This window comes from Cyprinodon tularosa, unplaced genomic scaffold (assembly GCF_016077235.1).
Source record: "Cyprinodon tularosa strain WSP-4 unplaced genomic scaffold, ASM1607723v1 ctg455, whole genome shotgun sequence".
Taxonomy (NCBI): domain Eukaryota; kingdom Metazoa; phylum Chordata; class Actinopteri; order Cyprinodontiformes; family Cyprinodontidae; genus Cyprinodon; species Cyprinodon tularosa.
This window is the reverse complement of record NW_024039180.1, coordinates 91,598-105,000: the sequence shown is the minus strand read 5'-3', so window position 1 is coordinate 105,000 and position 13,403 is coordinate 91,598. Positions and strand designations below refer to the sequence as shown.

The window sequence follows — 13,403 nt, the reverse complement described above, 5'->3', positions numbered from 1 at the left end:
ATGCAGCACTGAGATCTAACAGCACAAGTTCAGATACAAGTCCATTATCTGAGGCCATGAGAATGGGGCTGCTCAGTGGTACGGCGGGTAGCACTGCTGTCTTGCAGCAAGAAGGTTCTGGGTTATATTCCCGGCCTAGGGTCTTTCTGTATGGAGCTTGCATGTTCTCCCTGAGCATGCATGAGTTCTCTCTGGGTACTCCGGCTTCCTCCCACAGTCCAAATGTTGTCCTGTGATGGACTGGTGACCTGTCCAGGGTGGACCCCGCTTCATGCCTATAGACAGCTGGAGATAGGTTCCACCACACTTCAAGACCCCTGCAGGGATAAGCGTGATGGAAAATGGATAGATGATCTCACATTGGAGAAATTAGCTCTCTGCATTTAACCCATCCCCTTGGGGATGGGGATGGGTGGACCGTCATCGTGGGGCGGACTGGGAGCAATTGGGGGTTAAGGGTCTTTTGCTCAGAGACCCAGATCTGCAGTCTGAACCTCAGGATTCCAAGCTCTATGCCCTATGACCGTCACTCCCATTTCTAGGAAAGACAAAGGAGATGTGGTGTAAGGAAGAATCCACCTTCCAACGAGGTGGATAAAATGTTTTAGATATATTGAAAGAATGTAACAAAAAATATAGAGTGACCACCTGCAATTATTTTAAATCTTATAAAATACACACTTCAGTTTGGCTTTTTTGGATCTGAAATTATATGACTACGCTATAATGTTGTTTGAAAATATTTTAAGGCTCTTTCAGGTTCTGTTATTTACACAAAAAACATAAAACTTTTCCCAAACTAAAGCACTTTTTAATCCTGGCATCTGCTGGGAGTTTCATTGCCTCTTTCGCTTCTGATGAAACAGGCTCAAGTTCATGTGCTGGTTCTAAAATTTCCCTTGAATTTAACCAGTGGTCTTTGTTTTGAAGCCTTATTTATGTATCTATTGCTGTGACCACTTTGTATTGCATCTTTGATCTAAAAAAATGACAATGAAATCAATCAGAAACAGCAGCTTTCAAAAGGTCAGTAGTACCAGCAATAATACTGCAGCATCAAAGCCTTTCTAAAGCAGATGGTAATACTACATATTTCAGGAAAATGGACTCAATCCAACAATGCTGGAGCATCAGTTCAGCAGATGTTTCTGAGAACTTTGATGAAAACATTTTTGTTTTATGAAAAAAAGAATCCAGTGAATCAAAAGTTGCCAGAATCGTGGTTTAACATGAGATTGGTTTTACCTAAAAGCCAAGTATGTTTTAGCTAATTTAAAACCCTCCTTCTCACATATAATAACTTAAATAACCAAGCTCCATCTGATATCAGAGATCTGATTGTTCCTTATGTTCCTAACAGAGCACTTCGCTCTCAATCTGCAGGTTTACTAGTGGTTCCTAGAATTTCTAAAAGTAGAATGGGAGGCAGATCTTTTAGTTATCAGGCTCCTCTCCTGTGGAACCAACTACCAGTTTTAGTCTGTGACATCCAGAGATAACGAAGAACAAATACTTCGTTACGGTACTCAAGTAGATTTTTCGGATATTTTTACTTTACTTTACTACTTATTTTTATGGCGACTTTTTACTTCTACTCCTTACATTTTTACACAAATATCTGTACTTTCTACTCCTTACATTTAAAAAAATTGGCTCGTTACTTTAGTTTTGAATCATTTCAATGGAGTTACCGTTATTATTTTTCACGTCATCAATACCAAATTCAATCTAATTGGATGGGAATCTACGTTGCATTTGACGCACCACTACAAGATGAATCGACAGATTTGGCGGTATTCATTGGCGGCAAATCATTGCAGCTTGGTGGCGGTGGTGTTAGCATAGTAGCATGGACGACGAGATGATTGAAAATGAACACAACGGAGATCTAGTCCTATTGGCAGACATCCATTTAAAATGTAGGCAACGGCATGAAAAAAGTGGTTTCTACTTTTATTTTTATACTCTAAGTAAATTTACAAGCCTGTACTTTGTTACTTTTACTTGAGTAAAGAAGTTTAATCAGTACTTCCACTTTTACCAGAGTAGTTTTTAGCACAAGTATCTGTACTTTTACTCAAGTAAAAGTGAGTACTTTTGCCATCTCTGGTGACATCTAACATGGAAAGTCTTTATAGATCAGTTTCTATGTTCCTTTTGTGTCTCCTTCTGTCTTTTTCCTGCATGCTCACTGTGAGGGACTGCTGTAGAAAGCATAGACATTGCACTTTGTTGATCTCACAATGGAGAAATGAACTCTTTGCATTAAGGGTCTTACTCAGAGACCCAGAGTGCTGGCTGTGGGGATTGAACCCAGTACAAACTTCTCAGATCAGAGCTGCGAGTATGGACTGGTGTTCTCGCCAAGAAGACAGGAAAGTATGGACTCTGGGAGAACAGGAGCACTCAGCATACATATGGGTCAAATTGGAACAGAAGCTTACTGATGACGTCATCACACGCTCGGCTCGTCTGGAGCTGCATTTCATCTCTTGTTATTAATAGTCTCTACATAATAATACATTCTAATTTTTTCATTTATTGGGGGAATAATAATGAACACAGTCAGATAAACACGTATCAAATCAGCTGCTGCTGCCGCAGTGCATGCTGGGAAAGCTGTCAATCTTGAGAACGGGCAAGTCTGCTCTGATGCATGCTGGGTAAAGAGGAAGGGGCGAGAACAACATCCAGGGACTTTTTCCATTCTCGGTCTTGTGGTCTTCTGAAGTGGAACAGTACTAGGGCTGAGGGTGATGACGTTTCACGAGTACACAAGAATGCACAAGTACACATATATGCTCTGTTCAAATTCATGGGATGCGTCCTCAGAAGGCCAGATTCGAAGGCCAATTATGTCATAGGTCTGATCGGATTCCAAGACTCCTCGTTATGCGGCCTAGAAATGTGTACTTCTTTTCAACCGTTTTGAAGGACGGGTCCGATGTTTCCTCTCTATCCTTGGTTTACCCAGGATTCATTGCGAGACCAAGCAAGCTGGCTGCTCCGTTATCAGAGGAAAGGGTACTTGGCACCGAACAGCAGTGAATATTGGAAGTTCAGTTTAATATAATACAAGTATGTATAGTTCCTTTTGAAATGAATGAAAATAGTTGTTTTAATGGTTATTGAGTCAGATATGTGGCGGTAATGTTTGGTTTATCTAAAGGTTTTTATCTCTTACTGTGTAAATGGGTTTGGCTGCAATTTAAGGACAGATTCTAATATATCTGCAGGGTGGGAACTATAAAACTGATAGGATTTAAATTTTTTTATTGCTGTTTTGCACGATATGCTTAACAAAGTATTTTTTGTTGTTAAATATAAGAGATTTTGCAGATATAGTTTTTATATAAACATTGTTTAGATTTACTTATAATTTTCTACCCCTTTTATAGAATAGAATAGAAAATCTCTTTATTGTCCCACAATGGTCAAATTTACAGCAGCAGATAGATTATTTAAAATGGTCACACAAATGAGGACCTTAGAAAAATGTATAGGACTAAAATAATAGTGAAGAGTTAAAATATAAACAATAAAATACTGTAAAGTGTTTTACTAATAGAAAACTGTGCACCTGGACTATAAATAACCAATATGCAGCTATGGACATTTTTACAGTAATGGATATTTGGAAAAAGCAGCAACATCAGAGATGTGCAGAATGACAGCAGCAGGTTATTTAACTGAAGGTTTCTATCATTACATTTGATTTTATTTGTTCATGCTCCCGGTGGTTGGAACCTTTATTCCACTCTGGATTCTAATTAGTGTAGTCTTTGTTCACTATACAATGAGAAATAAATAAAAAGAAACAGTATTAAAAGTTCGGTATTCATTTTTTTCCCTGCTTTGTGTGTCAACTGTAACGTTTGATAAGCAACAGAGGGGAGAAGGCCGCCAAAGGTAGACCTGTTTGAATTCACAGCCAAAACTCTTCCGGTCTCCTTATTTTCATGGATTTCAAAGGATCCAGTCCAGGTAGACCGCGTCCTTGTAAGACGCAGCCCATGAATTCGAACTTAGCTATTGAAAAAAGTCCAGAAACTTTGAACCTTTAATCTGACTGGATAATCTGATTAAATTGTCTCGAAACTGACCGGAGATGATGGGTGATGGGAAGTGGCGCTATAAAACCAATCTGGATTAATTGAATAATACAGTGGGGCAAAAAAGTATTTAGTCAGCCACCAATAGTGCAAGTTCTCCCACTTAAAAAGCTGAGAGAGGCCGGTAATTTTCATCATAGATATACCTCAACTATGAGAGACAAAATGAGAAAAAAAAATCCAGAAAATCACATTGTCTGATTTTTAAAGAATTTATTTACAAAATACGGTGGAAAATAAGTATTTGGTCAGTTACAAACAAGCAAGATTTCTGGCTCTCAAAGACCAGTAACTTCTTCTGTAAGCTGTTCATAGCTTCTTCTTCTTCTGTAAGCTGTTACCTTCATTAATGGCACCTGTTTGAACCCGTTATCAGTATAAATGACACCTGTCCACAACCTCAAACAGTCACACTCTAAACTCCACCATGGCCAAAACTAGAGAGCTGTCAAAGGACACCCGAAACAAAATTATAGACCTGCACCAGGCTGGGAAGTCTGAATCTGCAATAGGTAAACAGCTTGGTGTGAAGAAATCAACTGTGGGATCAATTATTAGAAAATGGAAAACATACAAGACCACTGATAATCTTCCTTTTTGGTAAAAACTCTACTCGTCGTGTTTGGAGGAGAGAGAATGCTGAGTTGCATCCAAAGAACACCATACCTACAGTGAAGCGTGGGGGTGGAAACATCTTGCTTTGGGGCTGTTTTTCTGCTAAGGGACCAGGACGACTGATCCGTGTGAAGGAAAGAATGAATAGGGCCATGTATCGTCAAATTTTGAGTGAAAACCTCCTTCCATCAGCAAGGGCATTGAAGATGAAACGTGGCTGGGTCTTTCAGCATGACAACGATCCCAAACACATCGCCCGGGTAACCAAGGAGTGGCTTCGTAAGAAGCATTTCAAGGTCCTGGAGTGGCCTAGCCAGTCTCCAGATCTCAACCCCATAGAAAATCTTTGGAGGGAGTTGAAAGTCCGTGTTGCTCAGCGACAGCCCCAGAACATCACTGCTCTAGAGGAGATCTGCATGGAGGAATGGGCCAAAATACCAGCAACAGTGTGTGAAAACCTTGTAAGACTTACAGAAAACGTTTGATCTCTGTCATTGCCAACAAAGGCTATATAACAAAGTATTGAGATGAACTTTTGTTATTGACCAAATACTTATTTTCCACCATATTTTGCAAATAAATTCTTTAAAAATCAGACAAAGTGATTTTCTGGATTTTTTTTTCTCATTATGTCTCTCAAAGTTGAGGTATATCTATGATGAAAATTACCGGCCTCTCTCATCTTTTTAAGTGGGAGAACTTGCACTATTGGTGGCTGACTAAATACTTTTTTGCCCCACTGTAGTTAAATGAGTATAATTATAATAAAATGCTTCATGAGCACAGTCAGTAAAATCTCCTAGCTGTGTCTTTGCAGCCTTTTTTTTCTCTTGGTATCCAAATATTTACTACGTTGTAGAAATTTGTTTCAGGCTGATGATATGATTCCAGTTTTACTGTGCAAATGAGAGCTTCCAAGTTTTTTTTTCCCATCGTCCCTGCTGAGTTATGTAACTTCACTGGATCCTGTTATCCTCCGAGGGCTTAACCTCCTGACTCACCACTCCACACGCAGTGATACAAACACATAGATGCTTCAGATACACAGATCGTTTCACTCACTCTGCCATTCAATCTCCATGGAGGAATTCACCAACCTTTTGGAGCTGTGTACCCCACTGAAAATATATCCCCTTTCAAACTACAGTTGATGCTTGAAAATGAACAGATCCATAAATGATCTGTTCTCATTCCTTCCTCCTTCAGTAATATCACTGTTTCAGCTTTAAAACAGCTGCAGAGTCATTTTATCATCAAATCCCATCATGACTTCTCCTTATCAATTATCTGAATGTATGAATATGTTCAGTCATGAGCAGAATCTTTGTTTTTCTAAACCTTATTCCTGATTTTATACTTTCACTTTAAAAAAAAAACATTTCTTTTTAATAGAGTCTTCGTGACTAGTCATCTCTTCCCATCAGTGTTAGTGTAAATGTTTATATCTTGGATTCATGCCCTATGTCCTTCGGATGCAACAGATATAAATCTGAAAATCAAAACAGTTCAATTTGATCTCTTGTTCACATCTAGTGAAATGCTTTCTAAAGAGGAAAATGTTTTGGTTAGCCAAACTGGATCTGGGAATCATTCAGCACTAATGTTAGCTCTTACTGTTCCTGTTTCAGATGAACTGTATAAAGCTCACAGCAACTACTTCTACTTCAAAGGAAAAGTCTGGTTATATTCAGAATTCAAACCTCTGAAAGTACTTTAAATGTGAAATTATTACATACTGTTCAATAAATAAGTGTTTTTAATTAAGAGTAATTCTCATTTGAATGTGCTTTACTGGAGGCATCCATGTTTGTCAAAGAACACTACTGCCACCTACTGGTTTGTGACGTCACGGTGCTGTATCGGCTGTTGATCAAGTCCCAGTGCTGTATCTGGTGTTTGTCACAACGCGCTATTATCCAAGTCATCTTGAAAACATTCTTCTTCCAAATGTTGGCTACATATTACGGGTTTTTTCTCTGGCCAGATCCTCCCTCTTCAAGTTGACGGTTGGAAATAAGGTGAAATAACTTTATTTTCCACTTTTACCCGATGTATTCCAGCATCCAGCTGCCATGCACGTGGGCATTGTCAGTTTCACTATAGCTCTGGTGAATTTCAATGGTGAAGTCCTCTGGAAATCTTCAATAATTGTTGTTGATTGCAGATGTGTCTAGTAGTTCCCATTGATTTAGCTTGTAAAGCGGGGAGAATGGCGCTAGGCTAACCGCACCGTGACGTCACTAACGGAAGATGGCAGGAGGGAGGGGCTACTATATACTAAAAAATGGACGCTCCCAGACTCAGTGATTATGACAACATTTTTTTTTTTTTTTTTTACTGATTAAAGCTAAATTAATTAAATTACTGCGAACGTATTAGTTTTAGGTATAAATAATCACCAATTGGTTATTCCTTGCTGACCGGACTTTCCCTTTAACCCTCTTTATTTTAACAAGTTGCTATCAAACATAAGGGGTATCCTCTAAAATGACCTTTTGGGCATATTTTGGTCATTAAAATTTTATGAGTATATAAGGAAATATATGAACGTTAACATTATATTAGCGTTCAAAACCATTGGTGAAATATAGCTTGTTTTAGCTTTATAAGCAACAGCTCATAATATTAGACTTAGACAGATTTATTTGATCATTTTGTATACACAAGTATAAACAAAAATAAATTTCGTCTAGAACAGCTCTCTAGACAATTTCATTTTTCAAATTGCAGCCTTGATAAGGTCAGCAGCAGTTGTTGTTGAGCTGCTACTACTGCCTCCAGCTCCTGAAGCTCTCGCTTCTCCTGGCTCGGGGGAGGAAGAGGACGATGATGACGATGCTGTGAGGGTGGTAGCCCCATGGGCTGAAGACGTTGACGTGGTTGAAGCAGCAGCGGTTTCATCGGCAGGTTTAGCAGCGACAGACGATGCTGGAGAAGGTGTGGAAGCCGGAGGGGGCCATGAGGAGCCGGCTGGGAATGTTTCAGCATTTGGCAGGGAAGCATCTAGAGTGCTCTCCTCATTTTCACCTGCAGAGTGCAGTCCTTCCCCTCTAGATGCCAAAAATTGCCTGGGAATAGTCTCAGAGGAGCCTCCATTCACACAGAGCTCTTTGTTTCTATATCGGCGCAGTACAGCATCAGCCCCCCCAGGCCAACAGCACCTTCCGGTACTGCTGGACGCAGCCAAGACTCCGTCAGAATGATGGCGCAGCAGTTACATATCTCCTTTTTTGAAGATAATTCGAGTCGGAGATGGAAGCAGTGGTCTGTGGGGATTTAGCTTCTCTTTAGAAGTGGGGGGCTAGCTTCCCAGTTAGCTCCCCAGTGCACCCAGCTTTCTCCGTCTTGTGCATCTCTTCCTGCATCAGTTATTTTCCACTGTTGTCTTGTTTACATCCATCCGTAGCACTCCGCAGCTTTTGAAACGGTCAAAAATGTCAGTATTTAAAACATTTTGTGACTCTAGCAGGCGTTGGCGATCATAGATGCGGGTTTGATATCTACTTTGTATCGTTTTAAGCGGCATATTTTGTGAAATTGTCGGGAGGAGCCGCTCTTAGCCCCTGCCTTGGAGTGCCGCCATGGATATGATATACAGTCACCGGCCACTTTATTAGGTACACCTGTCCAACTGCTCATTAACACTTAATTTCTAAGCAGCCAATCACATGGCGGCAACTCAGTGCATTTAGGCATGTAGACATGGTCAAGACAATCTCATGCAGTTCAAACCGAGCATCAGTATGGGGAAGAAAGGTGATTTGAGTGACTTTGAACGTGGCATGATTGTTGGTGCCAGAAGGGCTGGTCTGAGTATTTCAGAAACTGCTGATCTACTGGGATTTTCACGCACAACCATCTCTAGGGTTTACAGAGAATGGTCCGAAAAAGAAAAAACATCCAGTGAGCGGCAGTTCTGTGGGCGGAAATGCCTTGTTGATGCCAGAGGTCAGAGGAGAATGGCCAGACTGGTTGGAGCTGATAGAAGGGCAACAGTGACTCAAATAACCACCTGTTACAACCAAGGTGGGCAGAAGAGCATCTCTGAACGCACAGTACGTCGAACTTTGAGGCAGATGGGCTACAGCAGCAGAAGACCACACCGGGTGCCACTCCTTTCAGCTAAGAACAGGAAACTGAGGCTACAATTTGCACAAGCTCATCGAAATTGGACAATAGAAGATTGGAAAAATGTTGCCTGGTCTGATGAGTCTGGATTTCTGCTGCGACATTCGGATGGTAGGGTCAGAATTTGGCGTCTACAACATGAAAGCATGGATCCATCCTGCCTTGTAACAACGGTTCAGGCTGGTGGTGGTGGTGTCATGGTGTGGGGAATATTTTCTTGGCACTCTTTGGGCCCCTTGGTACCAATTGAGCATCGTTGCAACGCCAAAGCCTACCTGTATATTGTTGCTGACCATGTCCATCCCTTTATGACCGCAATGTACCCAACTTCTGATGGCTACTTTCAGCAGGATAATGCGCCATGTCATAAAGCTGGAATCATCTCAGACTGGTTTCTTGAACATGACAATGAGTTCACTGTACTCAAATGGCCTCCACAGTCACCAGATCTCAATCCAATAGAGCATCTTTGGGATGTGGTGGAACGGGAGATTCGCATCATGGATGTGCAGCCGACAAATCTGCTGCAACTGTGTGATGCCATCATGTCAATATGGACCAAACTCCCTAAGGAATGCTTCCAGCACCTTGTTGAATCTATGCCACCAAGAATTGAGGCAGTTCTGAAGGCAAAAGGGGGTCCAACCTGTTACTAGCATGGGGTACCTAATAAAGTGGCCGGTGAGTGTATATTATGAGATGAGAATCAGCTCCTCCAGGTCCAAGGCCATGGTTCTGGTTCTCAACCGGAATTATTCTTTTTAATATTTTACTAATTAACGCTTAATTCATGAAATCACCACAAACTTATTAGTTTTAGGTATAAATAATGATGCATTGATTACTCGCTGCTGACCAGACTTCTCCTTTTAGTAAAAAACTGTTGTTGTACTTTTGACTAAATAGAAACAGCTGGTTTATTATTGTACTTTCTTGTAGTTTAACCGCTGAACTAGAGATGGAAAAACAAAAGAACATCAGAAAACACTGGAAGATGTTTCTCAGTTTATGTGAGCTCATTCAGAACGTTTCCATTTTGGAGACATCCAAGAGGAAGATCCTACTGCTGGATTATTTTTTATGTGCCAAACGTATCTTAAACAAACTGGAAAGTGATAAAATGTATTTGTTTTCTTTACGTTGGTTTCTCCTGCAGTGAGGCTGAAGAAATTCATTTTTCACAACAAACGGATACAGTAGTTAATATTCTAGAAATATACCCCGGTGGTTTGTCCCACTCATCCTCACTGAAACCCCCATCACTAAACGGGTAGTTCTTCCTTGGACCAGGAGGTGGCGTTGTGCTACGTTGCTGCTTGGTGCTACGCCACTCATGTGGGTGGAGGGCGACCCCCGCTCCTTGATGGGCGTAAGTGCCTGTGGGGGGAAAAGAGTCTGAATCACGGTTTGACCGAGAAGAAACGCTTGAGGTCATTTAGAACGGGAGAAAATGTTTCATAAGATGAAAACATGATGGTTGAAGCCTTAAAGGAATAGTACACCTGAAACATGATTAGCCTTAATTTTCTACTCACCCCCATGCTGAACAACACCCTGGAGTACTTTTTTGATATCTCAAATGCATCTGGAGATCTGGGAGGCTTCTTGATGTCTGCTGACATTCAAATAATGGAGGTCTATGGCGCCCGAGGCAGAAAGGTCCATAAAAGTCCACAAAAAACGTGTCAATATTCCTCCATACTGCTCGTCCAATGTATTCCAAGTCTCCTGATTGGGTAGCGTCCATAATTTACTCGAAACGAAGTCATTTAGAATGTTTTTAGAGCCTAAACAGTAGTGTATAGGATTTCCTGAAAGCGCGTTAACGACGCTACGGAAACCGCGGCAGACCAAACCAGATGAAAGTGCGCATTCAGCTCAGCAAAGAACTCATGCTCTTCCTCAACACTGAAGTCCTCAGACATTTTTCTTTCGTTGTTTCTTTCTTTGCACAGGTAAACAGCACATTTCTTCTTCTACGCTTGCATTAATCGGCAGAGCAGACGCTGAATGCCCACTTTCATCTGGTTTGGTCTGCCGGCTTCCGTAGCGTCGTGAACGCGCTTTCAGGAAATCCTATACACTACTGTTTATGCTCTAAAAACATTCTAAATGACTTTGTTTCGAGCAAATTCTGGACGCTACCCACTCAGGACACTTGGAATACATTGGACGAGCAGTATGGAGGAATATTGACACGTTTTTTGTGGACTTTTATGAACCTTTCTGCCTCGGGCGCCATAGACCTCCATTATTTGAATGTCAGCAGACAGCAAGAAGCCTCCCAGATCTCCAGATGCATTTGAGATATCAAAAAAGTACTCCAGAGTGTTGTTCAGCATGGGGGTGAGTAGAAAATGAAGGCTAATCATGTTTTGGGTGTACTATTCCTTTAAGCCGGGCTTACACTGTATGATTTATTGCCCTTTTCAGGTCGATTCTCCAATCGTGCGAGAATTTTTCCATCGGGCCGACTTTCAACCTTATCGTTCCTCCTGTAGTGTCCAGGGGGTAACGAGGGGCGATCAGCCTCTCACGACCACCTCCCATCAGGAATCGTATAGTCAGGGGAAAATCAAACATGTTTGAAATTCAGTCGGCCTTTGTAAGACGGTATTGGGCAAATCGCTCAGACGAAAACACAGAGGCATGGTTGGGGTGTGAGTGAAATGGAGTTTTTTTCTGTAAAATTGACAGACCGTAGTAGCCACATTTGCTCAGACATGTCTATGTCCTAATATATCGTCGCCTTTTCGTTTTAGGGCTTTCAGCATAAAAAATTGCACAAACTAGTAGCACTGTAGTCAGCTTCATATTCCTCTTCTACTCGTTTGGCTTCTGGATAGACGAGTCCCAGGTGACGTTGGGTCGCTCAGTGTAAGAACACATATCATAAGCTGCAAACTTTTAAAGCCGGCGGTTTCGCTGTACGGCGTGAGCTGTAGCTGCGTGCAACAATTAAACAAAATGGTACAGTGTACGCCCGGCTTTATAACATGCGTCACCCAGACCTTACCTTGGCTGCCGTATCCTGCATCCAGTCCAGAACCATCCCAGGACTCCATAGCAGAGTCAACACTGGGTATAGTAGTGGAGTAAATCTCTGACAGCTTGTTGGTCTGTTGGCTGTCAGTCAAATCATCTTCCTCAGGATCACTGACCTCATTCTCCGTCGCATCATCAGCATCTGCTGCTTTCCTCTTCTCTAAATCTGTAAGAGAAAAACAATTTAATCGTCAGGAGTTGGTTTGCTTATGCCTGATGGCCGAATGGTTTGGCGATGGCATCGAAGCGTTTGCATGCTAACAAAGTCCCAAAATAATCAACAATTCAACAAGATGAAGAGCTTTACTGCTGTGATGTCCTTACTCACTACTAGCGGTTCAAAAATCAACTGGGGAAATAGAAAACTGACTATTTGTTATATTGAAGCTGTTGTTGTCTGATATATAGATTTATCTTAACCTTTATTTTCCAGTGCTGCTAAACATGTCAATCAAGATGATGATGAAACTGAATGCAGCCAAATGATTACAGCAATACATACAGTACCTATTAAAAAACGTCAATGAAAATGCAAGAATGAATTAAACTTCAACCCAAACTGTGAAAGAATTGCATCAAATGCAGGATGTTTCCTATGACTGGTATATAGCACCTTTTTAATGAAAAATTCCCTTCTAAAGCAAAGACTTCATTTGTCCCAAAGTGGAAATCAGATGCTGTGATAGTTTTTTTTTTAATGAGTTGTTACTTTTAACAATATTAGTAGTGATGTAAAATTGGGTATTACTAATATACAGCTCCAGAACTAATAATGTACAGGCCAAGTATTATGGATATATGTTGAGTATTATTGATGTGCAGGACGGGTATAATAGATGTACAGGTCGGGTATTATTGATGTACATCTCGGTTATTATAGATGTACAGGTCGGGTATTATTGATGTACATCTCGGTTATTATTGATGTGCAGGTCGGGTATTATAGATGTACAGGACGGGTATTATAGATGTGAAGGTCGGATATTATAGATGTACAGGTCGAGAATTGTACAGGTCGAATATTAAGGACGTACAGGTCATTCACCAGGTACAGTATTAATAACATACAGTAGATACAGGGTGGGTATTATTGGCAGAACAGGAACCAGACTCAGTGTGAGCAGCGGGTATTAATGATGTACAGGTCAGATTGTCATGAAACGAGGACAGATGGACCCAGTATTCAGGAGAGACAGTCAGTAGGAAAGTTCAAAAGATTTATTAAAATAAAAACAAAACAAAAGGGGAGCTGTGGCTCGCGGACACTGCAGGCGGGGGGGCGGGGCACCGCCCAATCTCAGACACTCTGGTTTAACAGTCCAGACCACGAGTGTCCCCAGTGCTGCAGTCCCAGAGGTGATGCTGGAAGCCGATCCTGGTGAGGGATCCAGAACAGACAGGAACAGGCAGGATCCAGATCAGGCAGGAACAGAGACAAGTGGCAGGATCCAGACTTCCAGGCATCCACAGGCTTCCAGGAGGGTTTAGAGTCTGACTGGGACC

General features: G+C 41.3%; 1 protein-coding gene across 2 annotated transcripts in view; it reads right to left on the bottom strand.

Moving 5' to 3' along the window:
* grip2b (glutamate receptor interacting protein 2b) overlaps nucleotides 1-13,403 on the bottom strand; it is a 108,737-nt gene that overhangs the window by 6,961 nt on the left and 88,373 nt on the right. For both annotated transcript variants that reach the window (XM_038300751.1, XM_038300752.1), the window contains exons 19-20: nucleotides 11,872-12,066; nucleotides 10,076-10,232 (exon numbers count right to left, since the gene is read on the bottom strand). In XM_038300751.1, the coding sequence (XP_038156679.1) occupies nucleotides 10,076-10,232; nucleotides 11,872-12,066 (352 nt within the window). The remainder of the gene's footprint in view (nucleotides 1-10,075; nucleotides 10,233-11,871; nucleotides 12,067-13,403) is intronic.